The sequence below is a fragment of the Triticum dicoccoides genome, chromosome 2A, assembly GCF_002162155.2.
Source record: "Triticum dicoccoides isolate Atlit2015 ecotype Zavitan chromosome 2A, WEW_v2.0, whole genome shotgun sequence".
Lineage (NCBI taxonomy): Eukaryota > Viridiplantae > Streptophyta > Magnoliopsida > Poales > Poaceae > Triticum > Triticum dicoccoides.
Genome location: NC_041382.1, coordinates 205,074,830 through 205,098,720, shown reverse-complemented (window position 1 = coordinate 205,098,720; position 23,891 = coordinate 205,074,830). Strand labels below are relative to the sequence as shown.

The following is a 23,891-nucleotide window of genomic DNA, read 5'->3' as shown; positions in this document are numbered from 1 at the left end:
GCCTGAGGGTAAATTTGGTGAAGAGTGCGACCATGCCAATTAGATTATCGGAGGAGGACATGGTGACCATCAGTACGCTCCTCAACTGCCTGTGGGATCCTTTCGATGCAAGACCTGGGGTTACCGCTAATAATCTGGAAGCAACGGCTGCGCAATTCACTGGGTTAGTTGAGCAATTGGCGACCTATTTTCCCACATGGAGAGCGGCGTCACTACCGAAGAGTGGTAGACTATTACTGGTGCAAACAGTTCTGTGCACGATTCCTGTCAATGTGATGGTAGCATTGTATCTTCCCCCAAAAACCTTAGAGGCGATGGTGAAAATATGCAGGGGCTTCTTGTGGTGCTGTAAAGCCCAGGCGAATGGTGGTAACTGTGCGACATCGTGGGACATGATATGTGCTCCTAAATGGACCGACAACCTAGGCATCCTGAACCTGGGGTGGCTAAATGGGGCCATGCAAGCTTGATGGCCTTGGTTACAGAGAACATAGCCATCTAGACCATGGGCAGAGTTTTAGATTCAAGTACCTAAGGAGTCACTAGCCCTATTCAAATCTGCCACGTGTTGTTCGATCGGGGATGGAAAGGCAACGTTATTCTGGGGGGACCGATGGATCGATGGCTGTGTGGTGCAGGAATTGCCCCCCCTCGAATCTATGACAGGGTCTCTTTGGTGCGAGAAGAACAACGATGGTGCACCGATCGATCAGGGAAGGTGTTTGGGCTTTGGATATTAGCCTTGAGCTGGACCAAGGACTCATACAGGAGTACTTCCAGCTATGGACTAGGGTTGACATGATACAACTCGATGACAACACTTGTGACAGTTTCTCTTGGGCATGGGAGAAGGATGGCCTTTACTCGGCAAGATCGGCATATGCGGCAAAATTTTGCGGGAGAGAGGTGGCACCAACGACGAAGTTCACATGGAAGTCGCGAGCGCCACTGCAATGCAGATTCTTTGCTTGGTTAGCTCTTTGGAACAGATGTTGGATGTCGGACCACCTGGCAAGGTGGGCTTCCACACGAGGATGATTGCTCGTTTTGTGCACAATGCGAGGAATCAATCAACCACATCCTTCCGGAATGTGTGTTCGCCCAGGAAACTTGGACAACGGTGTGTCTTGCCTTGGGAAGACCGGAGTGGGTGCCTAGTATGCAGGACATGCTCAGTGTTTGGTGCGCGACTAGCAGGGAGACAAATGTCAAGCCAAGGAATTGAGGGCCATCGTTATCCTCACCATGCGGGAGCACTGGAAGCACCGGAACACCATAGTATTTGATGGGGAAATGCCTTCTCAACTCAAGGTCATAAGCTCTATCGAGAGGGAAGGGAGAAGCTAGAAATAGGTCGGCCTTCTTAGGTGTGAACCGATATGTCTCCATCGTATCTATAATTTTTGATTGTTCCATGCCAATATTCTACAACTTTCATATACTTTTGGCAACTTTTTATATTATTTTTGAGACTAACATATTGATCTAGTGCCCAGTTCCAGTTCCTGTTTGTTGCATGTTTTTTGTTTCACAGAAAATCCATATCAAATGGAGTCCAAACAGGATAAAAACGGACGGAGATTTTTTTGGAATATATGTGATTTTTGGGAAGTGAAATCAACGCGAGACGATGCTCGAGGGGCCCACGAGGCAGGGGGGCGCGCCCCTGACCCTCGTGGCCACCCCGTAAGGTGGTTGGTTCCCTTATTTCGCCGCAAGAAAGCTAATATCCAGATAGAGATCGTGTTAAAATTTCAGACCAATCGGAGTTACGGATCTCCGGGAATATAAGAAACGGTGAAAGGGAAGAATCTTAGAACGCAGAAACAGAGAGAGACAGAGAGACATATCCAATCTCGGAGGGGCTCTCACCCCTCCCATGCCATGGAGGCCAAGGACCAGAGGGGAAACCCTTCTCCCATCTAGGGAGGAGGTCAAGGAAGAAGAAGACGAAGGGCCCCCTCTCCCCTCTCTTACGGTGGCGTCGGAACGCTGCCGTGGCTATCATCATCATCACCGCGATCTACTCCAACACCTCTACCATCTTCACCAACATCTCCATCACCTTCCCCCCTCTATATACAGCGGTCCACTCTCCCGCAACCCGCTGTACCCTCTACTTGAACATGGTGCTTTATGCTTCATATTATTATCCAATGATGTGTTGCCATCCTATGATGTCTGAGTAGATTTTCGTTGTCCTATTGGTGATTGATGAATTGATATGATTGATTTAATTTGCTTGTGGTGATGTTGCTGTCCTTTGGTGCCCATCATATGAGCACGCGCGTGGATCACACCATAGGGTTAGTTGTATGTTGATAGGACTATGTATTGGAGGGCAAGAGTGACAGAAGCTTCAACCTAGCATAGAAATTGATGCATACGGGATTGAAGGGGGACCAATATATCTTAATGCTATGGTTGGGTTTTACCTTAATGAACGTTAGTAGTTGCAGATGCTTGCTAATAGTTCCAATCATAAGTGCATAGAATTCCAAGTCAGGGATGACATGCTAGAAGTGGCCTCTCCCACATAAAACTTGCTATCGGTCTAGTAAAGTAGTCAATTGCTTAAGGGGCTATCTCACAACTCCTACCACCAGTTTTCCACACTCGCTATATTTATTTTATTGCTTCTTTACTTACAACAGCCCCTACTTTTTATTTACGTAATCTTTATTATCTTGCAAACCTATCGAACAACACCTACAAAGTACCTCTAGTTTCATACTTGTTCTAGGTAAAGCGAACATCAAGCGTGCGTAGAGTTGTATCTGTGGTCGATAGAACTTGAGGGAATATTTGTTCTGCCTTTAGCTCCTCGTTTGGTTTGACACTCTTACTTATCGAAAACTGTTGCGATCCCCTATACTTGTGGGTTATCAAGACCTTTTTCTGGCGCCGTTGCCGAGGAGCAATAGCATGGGGTGAATATTCTCGTGTGTGCTTGTTTGCTTTATCTCTAAGTAATTTTTATTTGCTGTTCTTAGTTGTTTTCTATCTTTAGTTATGGGTAGGAAACACAGAATACCAAAAAAAACTAGTTGTACCTACTAAACCAATGGTTGAAGAACCACTCAAAATCTATCACACTGCTGAAGCTTATTACTTGGTTCATCTTCGATCCCTATGTGCTCGTGCTGAAACCCCAACTAGCTTAGTTGAGGGCAAATCCTTAGATGAGCATGCTTGTTATGTGCGACACCGAATATCTGAAAAAGGGAAAATTTTACTGGGTCAAATTCATCGTTTGCAATGCTATGCTTGGAATTTATGCGAAATATATGATATTACTTGTTGTTCTGAAAAACCTAAGAAACACCTTCCCTATAAATGTGAGTTTAGTGATAATGGAATCGTATCTTCGTATGCTAAGGGTGTTTATAGTTACTATGATGTTCAACAAATTGAAGAATTTGTTGCTTTTAAGGGTGCTTATGAAATTGCTTCTTTGATTGAAACGTATGATGCTACTCTTTACAAATCTGAAAATTTTGCCATACTTAAATATTGCTATGATAATTATGCTTCTAATGCCTATGTTGAACCATATATTGAGGACTACCCCGCTGTCCAAGAAGAGACTAATATTTTGCAGGAGTCTATGGAAGAAGAAATTGATGAAACTATGAGCTCATTGGATGAAAAAGATGAGGAGGAGAGCGAAGAACAAAAGTAGGAAGAGCGGATTAACTACCAGTGCCCACCTTCTAATGAGAGTAACTCTTCAACTCATACATGGTTAATTTCCCTTCGTGCTTACCGAAGGATGATTGCTATGATGATTGTTATGATCTCGTTGATTCTCTTGAAATATCCCTTTTTGATGATGCTTGCTATGCTTGTGGACAAGATGCCAATATGAATTATGCTTATGGAGATGAACTTGCTATAGTTCCTTATTTTAAACATGAAATTGTTGCTATTGCACCCACGCATGATAGTCCTATTATCCTTTTGAATTCACCCGACTACACTATATCAGAGAAGTTTCCACTTATTAAGGATTATATTGATGGGTTGCCTTTTACCGTTACACATGATGATTTTGATAGATATAATATGCATGTGCTTGCTGCTCCTACTTGCAATTATTATGAGAGAGGAACTATATCTCCACCTCTCTATGTTTCCCACACGATAAAATTGCAAGAAACTGTTTATACTATGCATTGGCCTTTACTTTGTGTGCATAAATTGTTCTTTTATGACATGCCGATGCATAGGAAGAGAGTTAGACTTCGTCATTACTTTATATATGTTGATTTGTGCTCACTATTGAATGCCAAATGATTGCTAATTAAAATTGGCTTTGATATACCTTGGGATCGGGGTGGATTCACTACTTGAGCACTATATGCCTAGCTTAATGGCTTTAAAGAAAGCGCTGCCAGGGAGACAACCCAGAAGTTTCAGGGAGTCATTTATTTCTGTTGAGTGCTTTCATATAGTTTAAAAACAACAAAAATAAAGAGGGGAACCCAAAACTTTTTCAAAAAGGAAAGTGAAAGTGAGAAAGACAAGCATTGTTGAAGTGGGAGAGCTCCTTGAACTTTGTTCATGCTCACTGAAACTTCGTGAATCTTGATTACAAGAATTTTTCAACAAAAATAATTATCCCCTTGTACAATTCCATTGTATTATAAAAATAATGTGCCAAGGTTTGCCTTTAGGATGTTTACATTTGCTTGATGGTTTGTACGGTGCAGGACAGAAACTTTGGCTGTAGTGCACGATTTTAATTTTTTTGCTGGAACGTCAAATGGTTCTGATTCTTTTCGCACTATCTTCCTATACAAATTGTTTATTTTTACTCATTTTTGCAGAATTTTTCAAGTATCATAAGTATGGTGAATGTTCAGATTATTACAGGCTGTTCTGTTTTAAATAGATTCTGTTTTTGATGCATAGTTTACTTGTTTTGATGAAACTATCGATTTGTATCAGTGGATTAAGCCATGGAAAAGCTATATTACAGTATACAAATGCAAAAACAAAATATGAATTGGTTTGCAACAGTACTTAGAGTAGTGATTTGCTTTATTATACTAACGGATCTTACCAAGTTTTCTGTTGAAGTTTTGTGTGGATGAAGTGTTCGATGATCGAGAAGGTCTCGATGTGAGAAGAAGGAAGAGAGGCAAGAGCACAAGCTTGGGGATGCCCAAGGCACCCCAAGTAAATATTCAAGGAGACTCAAGCTTCTAAGCTTGGGGATGCCCCGGAAGGCATCCCCTCTTTCTTCAACAAGTATCGGTATGTTTTCGAATTTGTTTCGTTCATGCGATATGTGCAATCTTGGAGCGTCTTTTGCATTTAGTTTTCATCTTTCTTTTATGCACCATGCTGGTATGAGATAGTCCTTGGTTGATTTATAGAATGCTCTATGCACTTCACTTATATCTTTTGATTATGGCTTTATAGAATGCTTCATGTGCTTCACTTATATCATTTGAAGTTTGGATTGCCTGTTTCTCTTCACTTAGACAACTGCCATTTGTAGAATGCTCTTTTGCTTCACTTATATTTGTTAGAGCGTGGGCATATCTTTTGTAGAAAGAATTAAACTCTCTTGCTTCACTTATATCTATTTAGAGAGATGACAGCAATTGGTCATTCACATGGTTAGTCATAAAATCCTACATAAAACTTGTAGATCACTGAATATGATATGTTTGATTCCTTGCAATAGTTTTGCGATATAAAGATGGTGATATTAGAGTCATGCTAGTGGGTAGTTATGGATTAGTAGAAATACTTGTGCCGAGGTTTGTGATTCCCGTAGCATGCACGTATGGTGAACCGTTATGTAACAAAGTCGGAGCATGAGGTATTTATTGATTGTCTTCCTTATGAGTGGCGGTCGGGGACAAGCGATGGTCTTTTCCTACCAATCTATCCCCCTAGGGGCATGCATAGTAGTACTTTGCTTCGAGGGCTAATAAACTTTTGCAATAAGTATGTGAGTTCTTTATGACTAATGTTGAGTCCATGGATTATACGCACTGTTACCCTTCCATCATTGCTAGCCTCTCTAGTATCGTGCAACTTTCGCCGGTACCATAAACCCACCATATACCTTCCTGAAAACAGCTACCATACCTATCTATCATGGCATTTCCATAGCCATTCCGAGATATATTGCCATGCAACTTCCATCATCATCATCATATACTTGGCTTGAGCATTCATTGTCATATTGCTTTGCATGATCTTAAGATAGCTAGCATTATATTTCATGGCTTGTCCGTTTTTTGATGTCATTGCTACGCTAGATCATTGCACATCCCGGTACACCACCGGAGGCATTCATATAGAGTCATATCCTTGTTCTAGTATTGAGTTGTAAGTAAATAAAAGTGTGATGATCATCATTATTAGAGCATTGTCCCAGTGAGGGAAGGATGATGGAGACTATGATTCCCCCACAAGTCGGGATGAGACTCCGGACTTTAAAAATAAATAAAAGAGGCCAAAGAAGCCCAAATAAAAAAGAGGCCAAAGAAGCCCACAAAAAAATGAGAGAAAAAGAGAGAAGGGACAATGCTACTATCCTTTTTCCACACTTGTGCTTCAAAGTAGCACCATGTTCTTCATATAGAGAGTCTCTTGAGTTATCACTTTCATATACTAAGTGTGAATTTTCATTATAGAACTTGGCTTGTATATTCCAACGATGGGCTTCCTCAAATGCCCTAGGTCTTCATGAGCAAGCAAGTTGGATGCACACCCACTTAGTTTCAGTTTGAGCTTTCATATACTTATAGCTCTAGTGCATCCGTTGCATGGCAATCCCTACTCACTCACATTGATATCTATTGATGGACATCTCCATAGCCCGTTGATATGCCTAGTTGATGTGAGACTATCTTCTCCTTTTTGTCTTCTCCACAACCACCATTATATTCCACCTATAGTGCTATATCCATGGCTCACGCTCATGTATTGCGCGAGGGTTGAAAATGTTGAAGCGCGTTAAAAAGTATGAACCAATTGCTCGGCTTGTCATCGGGGTTGTGCATGATGTGAATATTTTGTGTGGTGAAGATGGAGCATAGCTAGACTATATGATTTTGTAGGGATAGCTTTCTTTGGCCTTGTTATTTTGAAAAGACATGATTGCTTTATTAGTGGGCTTGAAGTATTATTGTTTTTATGTCAAATGATAGACTATTGCTTTGCATCACTCATGTCTTAATATTCATGCCATGATTAGATATGTGATCAAGATTATGCTAGGTAGCATTCCACATCAAAAATTATCTTTTTTTATCATTTACTTACTCGAGGACGAGCAGGAATTAATCTTGGGGATGCTGATACGTCTCCGTCGTATCTATAATTTTTGATTGTTCCATGCCAATATTCTACAACTTTCATATACTTTTGGCAACTTTTTATACTATTTTTGAGACTAACATATTGATCCAGTGCCCAGTGCCAGTTCCTGTTTGTTGCATGTTTTTTGTTTTGCAGAAAATCCATATCAAACGGAGTCCAAGCGGGGTAAAAATGGACGGAGATTTTTTTGGAATATATGTGATTTTTGGGAAGTGAAATTAACGCGAGACGATGCTCGAGGGGCCCACAAGGCAGGGGGCGCACCCCAGGGGGGCAAGCGCGCCCCTGACCCTCGTGGTCACCCGTAAGGCGGCTGGTGCCCTTCTTTCGCTGCAAGAAAGCTAATATCCGGATAGAGACCGTGTTAAAATTTCAGACCAATCGGAGCTACGGATCCCCGAGAATATAAGAACGGTGAAAGGGAAGAATCTTAGAACGCAAAAACAGAGAGAGACAGAGAGACATATCCAATCTCGGAGGGGCTCTCGCCCCTCCCATGCCATGGAGGCCAAGGACCAGAGGGGAAACCCTTCTCCCATCTAGGCAGGAGGTCAAGGAAGAAGAAGACGAAGGGCCCCCCTCTCCCCTTCTCTTTCGGTGGCGCCGGAACGCTGCCGTGGCTATCATCATCATCACCGCGATCTACTCCAACACCTCTGCCATCTTCACCAACATCTCCATCACCTTCCCCCTCTATCTACAGCGATCCACTCTCCCGCAACCCGCTGTACCCTCTACTTGAACATGGTGCTTTATGCTTCATATTATTATCCAATGATGTGTTGCCATCCTATGATGTCTGAGTAGATTTTTGTTGTCCTATTGGTCGCTGATGAATTCTTATCATTGATTTAATTTGCTTGTGGTTATGTTGTTATCCTTTGGTGCCCATCATATGAGCGTGCGCATGGATCACACCATAGGGTTAGTTGTATGTTGATAGGGCTATGTATTGGAGGGCAAGAGTGACAGAAGCTTCAACCTAGCATAGAAATTGATGCATACGGGATTGAAGGGGGACCAATATATCTTAATGCTATGGTTGGGTTTTACCTTAATGAACGTTAGTAGTTGCGGATGCTTGCTAATAGTTCCAATCATAAGTGCATAGAATTCCAAGTCAGGGATGACATGCTAGCAGTGGCCTCTCCCACATAAAACCTGCTATCGGTCTAGTAAAGTAGTCAATTGCTTAAGGGGCAATTTCACAACTCCGACCACCACTTTTGCACACTCGCTATATTTACTTTATTGCTTCTTTACTTACAACAACCCCTACTTTTTATTTACGTAATCTTTATTATCTTGGAAACCTATCCAACAACACCTACAAAGTACCTCTAGTTATATACTTGTTCTAAGTAAAGCAAACATCAAGCGTGCGTAGAGTTGTATCGGTGGTCGATAGAACTTGAGGGAATATTTGTTCTGCCTTTAGCTCCTCGTTGGGTTCGACACTCTTACTTATCGAAAATTGTTGTGATCCCCTATACTTGTGGGTTATCATGTGCATAGACGAGTTTTTGGGTCGCCTAGCTAGGTGGGTGAACGAGAGAGGTTAGAATGAGTATGTTTAGCTAATGAGGTTGGTGGAGTGTTATGAGATACTTGTAACTTGTAACACTCTGGGGTGGAGGGCGCTTTGCCCACTCTGTCTTCTTTAATGCATGACATGCACACTTGTGTCTATTCGAGAAACAAAAACACATAGAAATGGACTTCCATTTTGTTCGAGAGAGGGTAGCAGCGAAGGCATTGGAGATTCGGTTTATTTCTTCCAAGGAATAGATTGCTGACATATTCACTGAACCTTTGGCCGAGGCACCATTTGTATCTAAAGGTTCAATCTCAATCTTCTATATAGAAGTTGACATTGAGGGGGAATGTTAAACATGTAACTTAGTTGAGATATAGTTGTTAGGATAACAATCCATGATCTCTCGGTTGTACTAACCTATGTAATCTGGCATTGCCAAAGTTCCCTAGTGAACGTATATATAAATATGACCTTAAGGCCATCACGTATGGTGCGTCGAACCCATCTCTCTTTCTCTATTTTCACAATTAGGACTACACCAACCCCGCGTCAACCAATATTTTAGAGACATCAAAATACATGGTCCAAATATCTGACTCTTTGCTAAGGCCCCCTCTACCAAAATTCTAAGCAATCTTTGCCTTCCTCCATCTCAGTTGCGGGTTAGCTTTTATGTTGATGATGTTGCTCTGTTTGTTGCTCCCACACCGGTAGATGTTAGGGTGGTCAAGCAAATTATGCATGCCTTTGGAAGTGCCTCTGGAAAACAAGACAATCTGGACAAAAGCGGAATCCTTCTAGTTTCCTATGAAAATATTGACCTACCTTCCTTGCTTATTGATCTTCTAATCCTAGTAGTTAACTTCCCTTGCAAGTACCTTGGCCTACCTCTGCACTACAATAAGATCACACGTGGGGACATCCAACCAACTTTGGATAAAATGGTAGCTAAATTACAAATTTGGAGAGGCAAACTTCTCTCTAGCGATGCTCGCCTATGATTGGTCAATTCGGTGCTATCTATCATCCCCTCGTACCTGATACCGGTCTTCAAGCTGGATGTATGGGCCATTAAGCAGATTGATAAACTTAGGAGACATTTTCTTTGGAGATCTAAGCCTAATGTTGGGGGCTTAGCCCTGGTTAATTGGGCAATGGTGTGCCGGCTAAGGGACCTTGGTGGTCTGGGTGTTATAGATATCAGGAGGTTTGGAAGGGCTCTTCATCTTAGGAGGAAGTGGTTGGAGTGGATGGGTGATGAAAGGCCATGGATGGGATCTCCGATGCCGTGTGACGAGTTCGATGTAGCCTTGTTCACTGCTGCTACCACCATCACACTCGGTAATGGGTGCAAGGGCTTATTCTAGCATGATCATTGGCTTGATGGCCAAGTTCCCCGGGATCTTGTGCCGGATCTCTTGCCTATTTGTTCACAGAAGAACACCACTGTGGCGGATGCTATAAAAATCATTCCTAGATGGCTGGGCTGCGGGGTATGAACACTATCCTACAGCTTCGACATTTGTCCAATCGTTGACAGAGGTTGCAACAAGTGAACTATTGGGGAACGTAGTAATTTCAAAAAAATTCCTACGCACACGCAAGATCCATCTAGGTGATGCATAGCAACTAGAGGGGAGAGTGTTGTCCACGTACCCTCGTAGACCGAAAGCGGAAGCGTTATGACAACGCGGTTGATGTAGTCGTACGTCTTCATGATCCGACCGATCCTAGCACCGAAGGTACGACACCTCCGTGATCTGCACACGTTCAGCTCGATGACATCCCACGAACTCTAGATCCAGCTGAGGTCGAGGGAGAGTTTCGTCAGCACGATGGTGTGATGACGGTGATGATGAAGTTACCGATGCAGGGCTTCGCCTAAGCACTACAACGATATGACCGCGGTGGAAATCCATGGAGGGGGCACCGCACACGGCTAAACAATCAACTTGTGTGTCTATGGGGTTCCCCCTCCCCCGTATATAAAGGAGTGGAGGAGGGAAGGGCCGGCCCTCTCATGGCGCGCCCAAGGGGGGAGTCCTACTCCCGGTGGGAGTAGGATTCCCCCTTCCCTAGTTGGAGTAGGAAAGGAAGGAAGGGGGAGAGAGAGGGAAGGAAAGGGGGGGCGGCCCCCATCCAATTCGGATTGGGCTTGGGGGGCACGCCCTCCACCTTGGACGCCTCCTCCTCTCTCCCACTAAGGCCCAATAAGGCCCATTGACTCCCCGGGGGGTTCCGGTAACTCCCCGGTACTCCGGTAAATGCCTGAACTCACCCGGAACCATTGCGATGTCCAAACATAGCCTTCCAATATATCGATCTTTATGTCTCGGACATTTCGAGACTCCTCTTCATGTCTATGATCATATCCAGCACTCCGAACTACCTTCGGTACATCAAAACACATAAACTCATAATACCGTTCGTCATTGAACGTTAAGCGTGCGGACCCTATGGGTTCGAGAACTATGTAGACATGACCGAGACTCACTTCCGGTCAATAACCAATAGCGGAACCTGGATACTCATATTGGTTCCTACATATTCTACGAAGATCTTTATCGGTCAAACCGCATAACAAAATACGTTGTTCCCTTTGTCATCGGTATGTTACTTGCCCGAGATTCGATCGTCGGTATCTCCATACCTAGTTCAATCTAGTTACCAGCAAGTCTCTTTACTCGTTCCGTAATGCAACATCATGTAATTAATTCATTAGTTACATTGCTTGCAAGGCTTATAGTGATGTGCATTACCGAGAGGGCCCAGAGATACCTCTCTGATACACGAAGTGACAAATCCTAATCTTGATCTATGCCAACTCAACAAACACCATCGAAGACACCTGTAGAGCATATTTATAGTCACCCAGTTACGTTGTGATGTTTGATAGCACACTAAGTGTTCCTCCGGTATTCGGGAGTTGCATAATCTCATAGTCATAGGAACATGTATAAGTTATGAACAAAGCAATAACAACAAATTAAACGATCATTGTGCTAAGCTAACGGATGGGTCAAGTCAATCACATCATTCTCTAATGATGTGATCCCGTTAATCAAATGACAACTCATGTCTATGGTTAGGAAACTTAACCATCTTTGATAACGAGCTAGTCAAGTAGAGGCATACTAGCGACACTCAGTTTGTCTATGTATTCACACATGTACTAAGTTTCCGGTTAATACAATTCTAACATGAATAATAAACATTTATCATGATATAAGAAAATATAAATAACAACTTTATTATTGCCTCTAGGGCATATTTCCTTCATGAACTTGGATATTAACAACGAGGGCTCAATTGTTTGAAACTTAGACAACTCTCTACTATATTCTGCTAAGTCCGCCTATCTTGCTCAATTTGCTGGTTCTTACCCCTCCATCAGATTTGAAAAAGTTTGGAAGGGCAAGGTCGAAGCCAAGTGCAAATTCTTTATGCAGGTTTGGTTGCGTGGGAGGATCCTCACGAGTGATAATCTGGCTACTAGGGTCTTGCCACATGAGGATCTTTGCCCTCTTTGTAACTAGAAGGATGAAATCCCTTTCCGCCTAATCTTGGAATGCCCATTCTCTCGCCCGGTTTGGCTAATGGTGGCAAAATGGATTGGCTCTCCGCTACTTGCAGTCAATGCACAGTACTCCACTTCCATCGCGCACTGGTGGAACGACCTAACTGGTAGCCTTGCAGCCAAGCCTCTCTATGGCAATTTACACTTCTAGCAATTGTGGAAGGAAAGGCCAGACGAGTATTTGACCATAAGTTAATGCAAGCGACCGAGATTCTTCATCTAATCAAGCTGGACATGAGACGATCTCAAGCAGCATCACATTGGGTGTTGGATTGCAAGAATGAACTGGAACCAAAGCCGGATTAGATTGCTTATTCAAGAAAAAAAAACCGAATTAGATTACTCTTTTACCTCATTTTTAGGCATGTGGTACTTGTTCACCCATGAACTATTGTAAACTTTGTCAAGCTCTGCATTGAACTAATTTTGGTTTATTTTTCTTGTGCTTAATATATGGACATAGTTTAAAAAACCGAACCGGAAATCGAACTGAAAAGGTTGTCGGTTCAGGTTTTTACTGGTCGGACCACCGGTTCACCGGTTCGATTGCCGGTTTTTAAGCAATAAAATAATATATGTGCTAATATAGTGTGAAACATGGTCAAATAAAATTATTTCCATGTATGGACAACAAAGTATCACAGCTGAGTTGTTTATTGGGCCATGGGCAGGCCCCACGTACTACTCACACGACTTGGGATTGAATTGCGGTTCTCCCAATTTCTACTAAAACATTTTCCTATTTTTCCTGGTTTAAGGGCCCCCTTTTTTGCTGGTTCTCCATAAAACCGGTTAGTTCGACCGGTTTTCTCCGGTCTGATTGCAGAACGGTCTTATTAGCTTAAAAAAACCGCTGCGCCTCATGGTTCTCGTTTTTTTCGGTTCGACCGCTGGTCCGGTTCGGTTTTTTAAACTATGTATATGGGCAGCACAACTGCCAATTCCTAAAAAAACGACTGTAGCTGGGTGGAAGGGTATTGAGATCCAGTCCATTCCGCTACAAAATTCGCTAATGCTTGAGAGCTCTTCTTGGCTCGTACTTCAACACCCAAAGTGAAGCACTAGCTCCTTCTATGCGGACCGGGCCGGGGTAAAGCAATCTGCACTTGCATTCAAGGGAGTAGCTCAGATATTCTTGAGCAAGTTGTTTTCAGCACACCCAACGCGACCCGCAAACAAATCCAGCCGAGCAGATATTCGGTAACATAACATCGATCTTTGACGACGGAGAGGAATGGAGGCTGAACGTGTTAAAACCATGGGATCGACTAGGCTAGGGTTTCGGAGTAGATTGAACTATCTATGATCTGTTTGCGCGTATACCTTAGCGTTTCGGCCATAGTTGGTCCTTCGATGAAGGTCTGCGCACGGGCAGCGACGGTTGGTGTAGAGGTCGACGGTGAAGTGCGTGAGTGGCGGCGGTGGAGCTTCCCATCGCTTCAATGCCTCCCTCTGGATCGGATAGGGTTAGGAGTGGGGAACAGTGGCGGTGACGAACCTTGTACCCTGTGCCCCTGGTCCCCACCTTCTCTTTATAGCACTACGCAATAGGGGCCCACCAGCCTTGTTTGGGATGGACGCCCCCGATCAGGGCGTGGGTCAAGGGCCCAATGAGCCGTTGGTCCCATTGGTGGAGAGATCAACCTAACATTCTCCCCCTTGATCTCATCATATACTTTTAACTTTTATACTTTGAAATAACTCTTTTCAAAGCACTCGTTCCATCACAGATTTGCATGTAGAGCATGTCTCATCATCACGGTTCATTTCCGATAGAATCAACACCTACAACACACTCCTCTGTTTTGAAACAGATTCTTTAACCTTGGGCCCTTTTATTGTCCGGAAATGTTAGACTATACCATAAAACCCATGTCGACTGTGTGTTCTACGAACACACTGGGCGGTAAGCCTTTAATAAGTAGATCTGCAAATACTTGTCCGTTGCTTTCATGCTCCAAGCATTTCAACATAATTCCGGACTTTCTCCTTAACAACGTATTACTTTGTGTCAATGTATTTGGCACCAACACTTGACTCGTTGTCATAGGAGCGAAAGACTTAAAATAGTTATCGCTGTTGTCAACCATTATCAACTCCGGGTACAGGTCTCCTTAACCATTTTGCATGTCCCTCAGCCTCATATCAAGCTACAACATATCTTTGCATCACATTGATGATAATTGTTTCATTCTTTGGAGCTTTTCCACACAAAAACCTCCAAGTATGAAAGTTAGCGACAATTGTGGATTTCGCTATACATTTCACAAGTCATGTCTTTGTACTCACAATCTTTTGAGAGCACTTATTTCTTTCAGCTTGAGGCCAATATCATTGACTCCATTCCAGTGATCTACATATGGACTGGACATTGACAAAACAACCCGGATATGTGAACTGTGTCAGGGTAATGTATTGAGCTTCCAACAACTGAAGCATATGGTACCATATCCGTTTTCAATCTTTTCTCATCAACTCTTGGAACACCATAGTTTCCAGTTCCATTACCCTTGACTATAAGAACAGGCGTAGGTTTTCTCGCATGCATACTTTAGAGACCTTTCTTAGTATGTCCATGCGACATTACTAATACCCCTTTTATTCTTTTCTTGGTGAATCTCGATAATTATAACGAGAGACACTCTACTGAGAACATTCTTTTGAACTTTGAGAACAAAAACTTCTTTTCTTCTCCTGCAGTAGATTGACATGACCACTAGCAAGTAGGACGTCATCCACACGCACAGGATTATGAAATGAATTTCCCATTCTATAACTTTATACAAACACAATTGTCCTCACATTTCTTTAACCCAAAACAATATTTGATTTCTTTAGTCCATAAAAGACTTCTTCAGGCAGTATCCCCTGTGTTCTTTACTTTCATCTGATGTAACTCAGATCATAATATCTTTCATCTGATGTAACTTAGATCATGATGTGCTACCAACACTCATTGTAATCTATTCAGTGCAAAACACGCAAAAACCTTTCGATTTAAGTCGTGTTTTACACCTTTACGTATTTCCTTTGGAGTCAGATTGTGCTTGTAGACTCTTTACAGCCTACTGTTTTGGCTCCATTGGAAATTACTCATCAGTCCCAAACATCGTCGGGATTCACTAATTTCATTTCATCTCACATAGTCTCTTATCATTTAGATAAGCAGACACTTCTCAAAACTCGAATGAGAACTTTAAATGAGGTGGGATCAACCTCCATTTGAATTTCACTAACATAGACTTTATAGTAATCAAAAGTATCTGATTTTCTCATTCCTTGAGACCATCGGTGTCTCAGGTACTGGCACTTCTTTCATATGGGGTTGTTGTTGCTCTGTCATTGCCAAGAGGCAAATTAATTATATAGTCTTTCATTTCCAAGAGGCAACAAGTTTTACAAGATCCATGTGTACTCATTCATCCTTTATAGAGCTAACATCAGGTGTTGTATACGTCATACAACATGCTCCCCCAGATTACTCCATCTTCACTAAAAAGGCGTATCTTTAAACTTTATTGTTTGGGTTTATTCTGTTAAAACTTTCTTCTTTATGGCACTTTTAAGCACCATCTTAGTATTCCTTAGTCTGCTTTCGAAATTGTAAAAGATCCAGGAATACATCTATTTCTTTTCTTTAGGGGTATTAATATGACCGTCATACTCCCCCACACGATCACATTCTTTATCACATTATCTAAAGTATAGGGGAGTTTCATCATTCTTAATTTATCTCATATATCTTTCTCCCCCTCGAAATGTGGCAAGAACTTTTCTGCCACAATTTCGAAAAGCCATTCATAACTCTTGTGAATGAGGAAACTTCGATTATCTACTTCATTTATCAGGAGTACTTTTTCCTCATTCTATTTCAGAAACTCAACAGAGTTCTTTATCATTAGTACTTTTGCAAGTCACACTTGCATATCATTCTTATCTTTAGGTTCGTCTGTAACTTTTATTCTCTTTGGATTTATTGAGTGCTTAATGACCGTTACACATAAGATGTACGGTCGATACTAGGAAAGCATAATAGCTACTCCATACTTTTCTCCCAGAGTGGGACATATTAAAAGCACATGAGTCATCATGTCTTTCTCCTGTCATACAGGATAAGTCTGAGAAAATTTCTGCCGCCATACGGTTTACGCAGGGACTTTCCCAGACTTATCCTGCCATGCGGGTTTTGTCATAATCATCTTTTCCCGCCATGCGGGTAATTCCCTGCAAGGGACATAAATGCCAGAATTGGCTCTTTTGACTGCATATTCAATCATCAAATTTATAAATAAATCCGAATGCTCTTTGACACACATGCTTGATTCGACGTTGGTCAAATTAAACATGCATGTTGCTTGTTTTATCTCAAATCATAGAGAGTACATGAAAGACATTCATCAACCAAGACTCTCAATGATCTATCTCTTTTCTTTTGAAACGATTCTTTAGAGAGAACATACTATCTCACGTTATGACCTTTCTTGGTCATCTTTCGGGTCACAAGTACCCAACCATTCGCTTTCATGAATGAAAGCATGGAAAACTTTTGGTCTGAGAAAACTTAGCCAATAATCAGCAATAATGAGCATAAAAATAACCCTACGTTGGTCTGGTTAAAAAATATGCACAATAAACTTTTGCAAAACTTCCTTTTATACTCTAAAGCATCGTTCTGGTAGAATTAGAATAAAACTCATTCTTCTACATTAATTCCATATCACCGTTGGGCGGAAATGGAAATAATGCATATAACTCATGAATAATGTGATGATAGTATTTCTATTAAATAACTTTGCTCAGAAATGATAATCATCATCAACTTTATTGCAGCGGAAAACTAGCAATATACATTTCTCAGTCTTTATCAAATTCTCTGAAAAAAGGTCACTTTGATACAAAATTTATCAGAGATTTGAACTTTTTAACTACAAGACTCATTGAATTATAATATTGTCATCATCAACCTTGGTCAGAAAATAAAAATACCATAATTAAACTTTAATCAAATATCTTTGTACTGTCATAGCAGAAGCTATCTGAATTTGATTTCACCCATAAGTGAAAAAACTTCTCTCAAAAAACTGTTCATCCAATTAAATTTTCCCATTGGTTCCAATTTAATTGAAGGATAATACTTTTTATTTCTTTGTAAAATAGTACTATTAATTATTTACGCAGCGGAAAAACATGAATAAAAAATTCATGAACTTTTTACTGTTTGCAGAAACTTTTCTTTGACTAAATAAAAATTCATGAAATTTGTTATTTTCTTTATAAATTCATGAACAATTTCTTTTTAAAAAAATTTCCTATTTTTTTATTTTCAGAAACTCTTTCTGTTTACTTTTTCTATTTTCTAAACAAATATTTTCGTTGGAAAATTTTGCATAGAAAAATTGTTTGAAATCTGCCCAAAAACTGGACAAAAAACATCAAAATGGTGCTCTGTAAAAATTATCAGAGGAAACTCTGTGCGTGGGCCGTTCCTTTCACGCCGGCGGCCCACAGCCCGCTCAGCGCGTCGCTCTGTGGCCTGCTGCTCTTGGCCCACGGCCAGCTGGCGAGTGCCGCCTGTTCCCCGCGGTGAGAAACCGGCCCACGGCCTTCTCGCCTGCTCCCTTTCTGGCCCAGCGGCCCAGCAGCGAGCTAGGGTTTGCTGCCTGACTGTCGGATTCCATCCGACGGTCCAGCGCGCGGATCGGCTGAACAAACTTCTGTGCGCCTCTCTCCCGTACGCCGGGCCACCGCGCCGCACCTGACACCGGCGACGGCGACGAGTTCCACCGCTGCGCGAGCCTGGCCGTGTTCTCTTTCTTCTCCCCTTTCCTGTTCTCCTTTCTGTCCACCACTGCAAATAGCAACAGAGAGAAAGAGAGAGAGGTCCCGGTCGAACCTTCCTCTGATCCCCATCGCCGGGCCACTGTGTCGCGCAGCGCCTGGCCGCCGGCGACGGCGGCGACGGCCACCGCGCCACGCTTTCTCTTCCTCCCCTTCTTTCTTTCTCCATCCACCACCGCCTACTGGCCAGTGAGAGAGAGAGCCGCGACGGCTCCTGCTGCTACCCTGTGCCGGCGTGCGTGTGAAGATGGCGCCCCTGCCGACCCTTTTGCCGGCGTGCGCGAGCACCCTAGGGTGAACGCGCTGCCGTCAAGCGGCTCGGTGGTGGTGCCCTTTGCCCCCGAAGGGGTGGTGTTCTTCTTCCCAGATGCCTTGGCTCGCCGATGCGCATCGAGATCGAGAGGAACAGCGCGGCTCAGTGGCGGCGCACTTTTCTGTAAAGTGATTCAAGAACTTTTTTTCCCTCTGTTTAGGGTTCGGATTCGATCCGATCTGGTAAGGGGAGGGTCCCTGTTCTCTGTTTCTACCCAAAATCAAGCCCTTGACAGCATCTGATACCATTGTTAAAACCATGGGATCGACTAGGCTAGGGTTTCGGAGTAGATTGAACTATCTATGATCTGTTTGCGCGTATACCTTAGCGTTCCGGCCATAGCTGGTCCTTCGATGAAGGTCTGCGCACGGGCATCGACGGTTGGTGTAGAGGTCGACGGTGAAGTGCGTGAGTGGCGGCGGTGGAGCTTCCCATCGCTCCAGTGCCTCCCTCTGGATCGGATAGGGTTAGGAGTGGGGAATAGTGGCGGTGACGAACCTCGTACCCTGTGCCCCTGGTCCCCACCTCCTCTTTATAGCACTGCGCGATAGGGGCCCATCAGCCTTGCTTGGGCTGGACACCCCCGATCAGGGCGTGGGTCAAGGGCCCAATGAGCCGTTGGGCCCATAGGTGGAGAGATCAACCTAACAGAACGGTCTTGATGGATTCTTCGGACCACAGAACAGATCGACGCAGCAATACATTCGCTGCACTGACGCAACACAATAACTAGGAGCAAACTGAGGGGCAGAGGAACTCCAACCAACGCAAGCATCAGCTCAGAGCGTCCGGTGTACTCGTTGAGATTGAGATGCAATGCAATGCAGCTACTGTGCCAGAAAGAAAGAAATCGGGAAAGATATAAAGTTTCAGAGTCCTTGCCGGATCATTGGTGTAGTACGCGAGATATATCTGCATGTACCTCTCTGCCTTTTGAGAATTCCCATGATCCTGCACTGATCTACACACGCTGGTCCATCCATCCATCGATCCAGCGTACGTAGCACTACGTCTTTTCGGTTACCGGGTTGCCCAAAAGCTGCAGAGAGAGACTGAAGAGCCCCCTCCGATCAAATAACGCACTGCTCGATCTTGCGCCGCAGCATCTTGTACCGGAAAGAAAGAAATCATAGGATGTGCTTCAGAGATCTCGCTGTACCATCGTCTGCTGTACGTGTACCACCCATTTTCGAAATCATAATACCGTTTTTTTTTTCGAAAAGGAGGAGTACCCATCAAGCGATGCATACAGCCATGAAATCATAATGCCGATGAGCGCCATGACCCAATCACACCTGAAACTTTACCACCTTTTTCAGTAGTAGTAACCGTGAAGAGGGAGGAAAGAACACCGGGAGCTCCTCGCTCGCTACCTCGGTGCAGTCAGTCAACAGCGCAACCAACCGCATCAGGTGCCGCCGCAACTAACTCGGCTCTCTCCAAGGACACGAGGAGGGAGGGAGGGAGGGAGGGAGCACACCGTCTCATCTCACTTGCGTTTGCGTTGGAGCCCTTCCTTTGCGGTTGCTTTCCCGCGAGATTCCTCCTCTCCTCAGCCCCGTCCCGTCCTTATAAGCTACCACCACCCGAGGCGCAAGATGCCCACAAGGCACCGCACCGGCAGCAGCAGAGGAGGGAGGGTGAGTGAGAGTGAGTGACACTGCACGGCGCTGCCCTCTGGTCTCGTTCGGTGGGCGACCGGGAGGCACGCAGCCATCCAGCTTGATCTTTTTCCTCGATCGACCCTCCTAGCGGCCGGCCAGCGAGCAATGCCGCGCCGCCCGAGGGCCTCCCGCGGCGGCAGCGGCGGCGAGGAGGTGAAGATGGAGGACTTCGTGGAGTCGATGCTGAACCTGGGCGGCGGCGGCGAGGGCGAGGAGAGCGAGGAGGGGGAGCAGCTGCCGGCGGCGGACGCCACGCAGTACAAGTCCAAGAACCTGGACGCCGAGCGCCGGAGGAGGGGCAGGCTCAACACCAACATCCTCAAGCTCAGGGCCGTCGTGCCCAACATCACAAAGGTGCTTCCTTCCATAATCCTCTCTTCCAGCAGCGATTAACTGCACTGATCACACACCCACCCCACCCCACCCAACAATCGGGCGGGACAGAGGAAGTTGCCTCTGCTTCTCCGGACATATCTGTCTGCAAAGAACGAAATAATAATAATAATTAGTTTTGAAAGAAAAAATTGTTTCTTCCTGGGAGAAAAGTGAAAACTCGGTTGACATTCCTGACACTCACCGACCTTGTTGTTGTGTTGTTTTCAGATGAGCAAGGAGTCCACCCTGGCCGACGCCATCGGTCACATCAAGAAGCTCCAGAACCAGGTCCTCGAGCTGCAGAGCCAGCTCGCCGACTCGCCCGGCGAGGCCTGGGAGAAGCAAGGCAGCGCCTCCTGCTCCGAATCCCTCGCCCCCACCGACAACATCCATTATCAGGTACGTACGTAGTAACCCCTGCTATGAGCCATGAATAACTATATACCAGAGTAAAAAAAAACATAACCCAACGAGAACCTGAAATTCAGATCAACCAACCAATGCCGCAATCTGCAGAATACGATCGCTCAACTTCACCACACTGGCCAAATACTTTTCAGAATATAACCACTTCTAAACACAGCCAAACCAAGGCGAGAAATTCACACTTTTATTTTGTCTAGTATAAAGTAGTCATGCATTTTTTCTTACCCCAATAAAACCTACCCGAGTATTTCTAGGAGGCCAAGTTTTACAAAAGAGAACAGATTTGTGTACAAGGTACAAAGGTATAACGTAGTATTGTGCATTGCTTCATCGCCTCCGGAGTCAGTTGTGATATCCAGCCGATTTCTCGCATACTAACTGAGCTGTTCATGTTCGCAGGGTCAGGTGGAGCTGATACCTCTGGGGTCTTGTAAGTACAACCTCAAGATCTTCTGGACCAAAAGGGCAGGCCTCTTCACCAAGGTGCTGGAGGCACTCTGCAACTACAATGTGCAGGTGCTTAGCCTCAACACCATCACCTACTATGGCTATGCAGAGAGTTTCTTCTGCATTGAGGTAAAAAACCCTCACAATTTTTGCCTGCAGCAGAATTTGCTAGATTATACTGCTTAACTTCTGATAAGGCGGCCGGCTTCTTCTCCATGTCTCCATTTGCAGGTTAAGGGTGAGCAGGATGTTGTGATGGTGGAGCTAAGGGACCTCCTGTCCAGTATTGTGGAGGTTCCAAGCATTTGACCATTCGAGGCCCTTGCAAACAATAACTCACAGAATTCAAATGAAAGAAACCATATATGATTCTGTGGAAATGCATCCTCTTTTTAGAAAGAAAAAAAGAAGTCTAGCGTGGTGTGGTCTGTGTAGGGAGAGCATACAGAGATACAATGTTGAACTGACAAAACTGACGGGAAGAAGTCTGAATTTTGTGTTGAACATGGGAATCATTTCATAATTCACCTTTGTATTTTCTACTAATGGTGTGGGTGGTAATAAATCATGCATACAGCAGTCCAACTCAAACTTTAACGGATGGGATTGCCTCAAGCCATTTAGTTGCCAGTGACATTGCCTCCCGAAATTGCAATGCGTGCAAGGACTAGATGCAAAACATCTTTCAACCGGATGTATTTAGTGTTTACTAGCCGAATGTTTCTTTTAAGAGACACCAGGGGTGTCTGATATTTATTAAGGAAAACAATAGTCAATCAAATGGACACCAGGGGATGCTGACCAAAAGGTATAAAATAAAATTACATTGCAAGACATACTAGCCTTTTTCTTCTTTTGATTGTATGCCGCCAGCTGAAGATTAAAAATTGCATCGAACCAACAAAAAAGAAAGGGATACCTGCAAATGTCTCCGACATACCGGGCTTTAAAGACCGTAATAACCACTCGCCCTTGAGACAAGATTTAGAAATCACCGAAAAAGCATCGGTTGGAGCATCGCCCCATGCCAAACACGCTTGCAATTTATATCTACCGGTCCAGAAGGTTGGAGAAACCGGACCATGCCGCAAAACAATCGCAGAAGAAGATGCTGAAGTTGCCGCACCAATGGTCAGCCAAATGCTCTCCTTGAAGGACACACCAACCACCAAGATTTGGCGAGAGCCAACAGTTCTTGGGACACAAACTCTCATAGGCCCTGTGTCGATGCCAAATCTAATGTCATCGAGGTAGGGAGAGGCCGAGACCTTATTCCAACACGCCATAGCCTGCACTACCTAGTTGATGGCTGTAACACCCACGATGCGGCTATATCTCCCACGTGTCGAGGCATGACTTAGAGGCATAACCGCATGGTAGTTAAGTCGCAAGTGGGGTAATCTTCACACAATCCCATGTATTGAATAAGAAAGGGATAAAGAGTTGGCTTACAATCGCCACTTCACACAAATAACAAGTTAAACATACATCATCCAGAGTAAAATCAAGGTCCGACTACGGAACCAAAAATAAAAGAAGACAACCCCAAATGCTAGATCCCGATCGTCCCAACTGGGCTCCACTATTGATCAACAGGAAACGAAACATAGAAACGACAAGGTCCTCGTCGAACTCCCACTTGAGTTCGGTTGCGTCACCTGCACTGGAATCATCGGTACTTGCAACTGTTTGGAAGTATCTGTGAGTCACGAGGACTCAGCAATCTCACACCTGCGAGATCAAGACTATTTAAGTTTATGGGTAGGAAAGGGTAGTGAGGTGGAGCTGCAGCAAGCACTAAGCATATATGGTGGCTAACATACGCAAATAAGAGTGAGAAGAGAAGCGACGCACGGTCGAGAAGTTAGAAGTGATCAAGAAGTGATCCTGAAAGCTACTTACGTTCAAGCATAACACAAGACCGTGTTCTCTTCCCGGACTCCGCCGAAAAGAGACCATCACGGCTACACACGCGGTTGATTCATTTTAATTAAGTTAAGTGTCAAGTTCTCTACGACCGGATATTAACAAATTCCCATCTGCCACATAGCCGCGGGCACAGCTCTCGAAAGTTTATACCCTGCAGGGGTGTCCCAACTTAGCCCATCACAAGCTCTCACGGTCCACGAAGGATATTCCTTCTCCCGGAAAGACCCGATCAGTCTCGGAATCCCGGTTACAAGACATTTCAACAATGGTAAAATAAGACCAGCAAGACCGCCCGAATGTGCCGACAAATCCCGATAGGACCTGCACATATCTCGTTCTCAGTGCACATCGGATGGGCAAGACGTCGGGTTGGCATAGACCCTGGTTGCCCAGGGGACGCCGGACATCGCCCAGTTTGTACCAACACTTAGAGAAGCACTG

General features: G+C 44.1%; 1 protein-coding gene across 1 annotated transcript; it reads left to right on the top strand.

The window, feature by feature from the left end:
• Positions 1 to 20,085: 20,085 nt before the first annotated feature.
• Positions 20,086 to 22,226, top strand: LOC119359283 (transcription factor UDT1-like). The gene is made up of 4 exons (XM_037625548.1): positions 20,086 to 20,627; positions 20,877 to 21,047; positions 21,474 to 21,650; positions 21,753 to 22,226. The coding sequence occupies exons 1-4, from the start codon at positions 20,379 to 20,381 to the stop codon at positions 21,828 to 21,830; spliced, it is 675 nt and encodes a 224-aa protein (XP_037481445.1). The 5' UTR covers positions 20,086 to 20,378; the 3' UTR covers positions 21,831 to 22,226.
• The last annotated feature ends 1,665 nt before the right edge of the window (positions 22,227 to 23,891 follow it).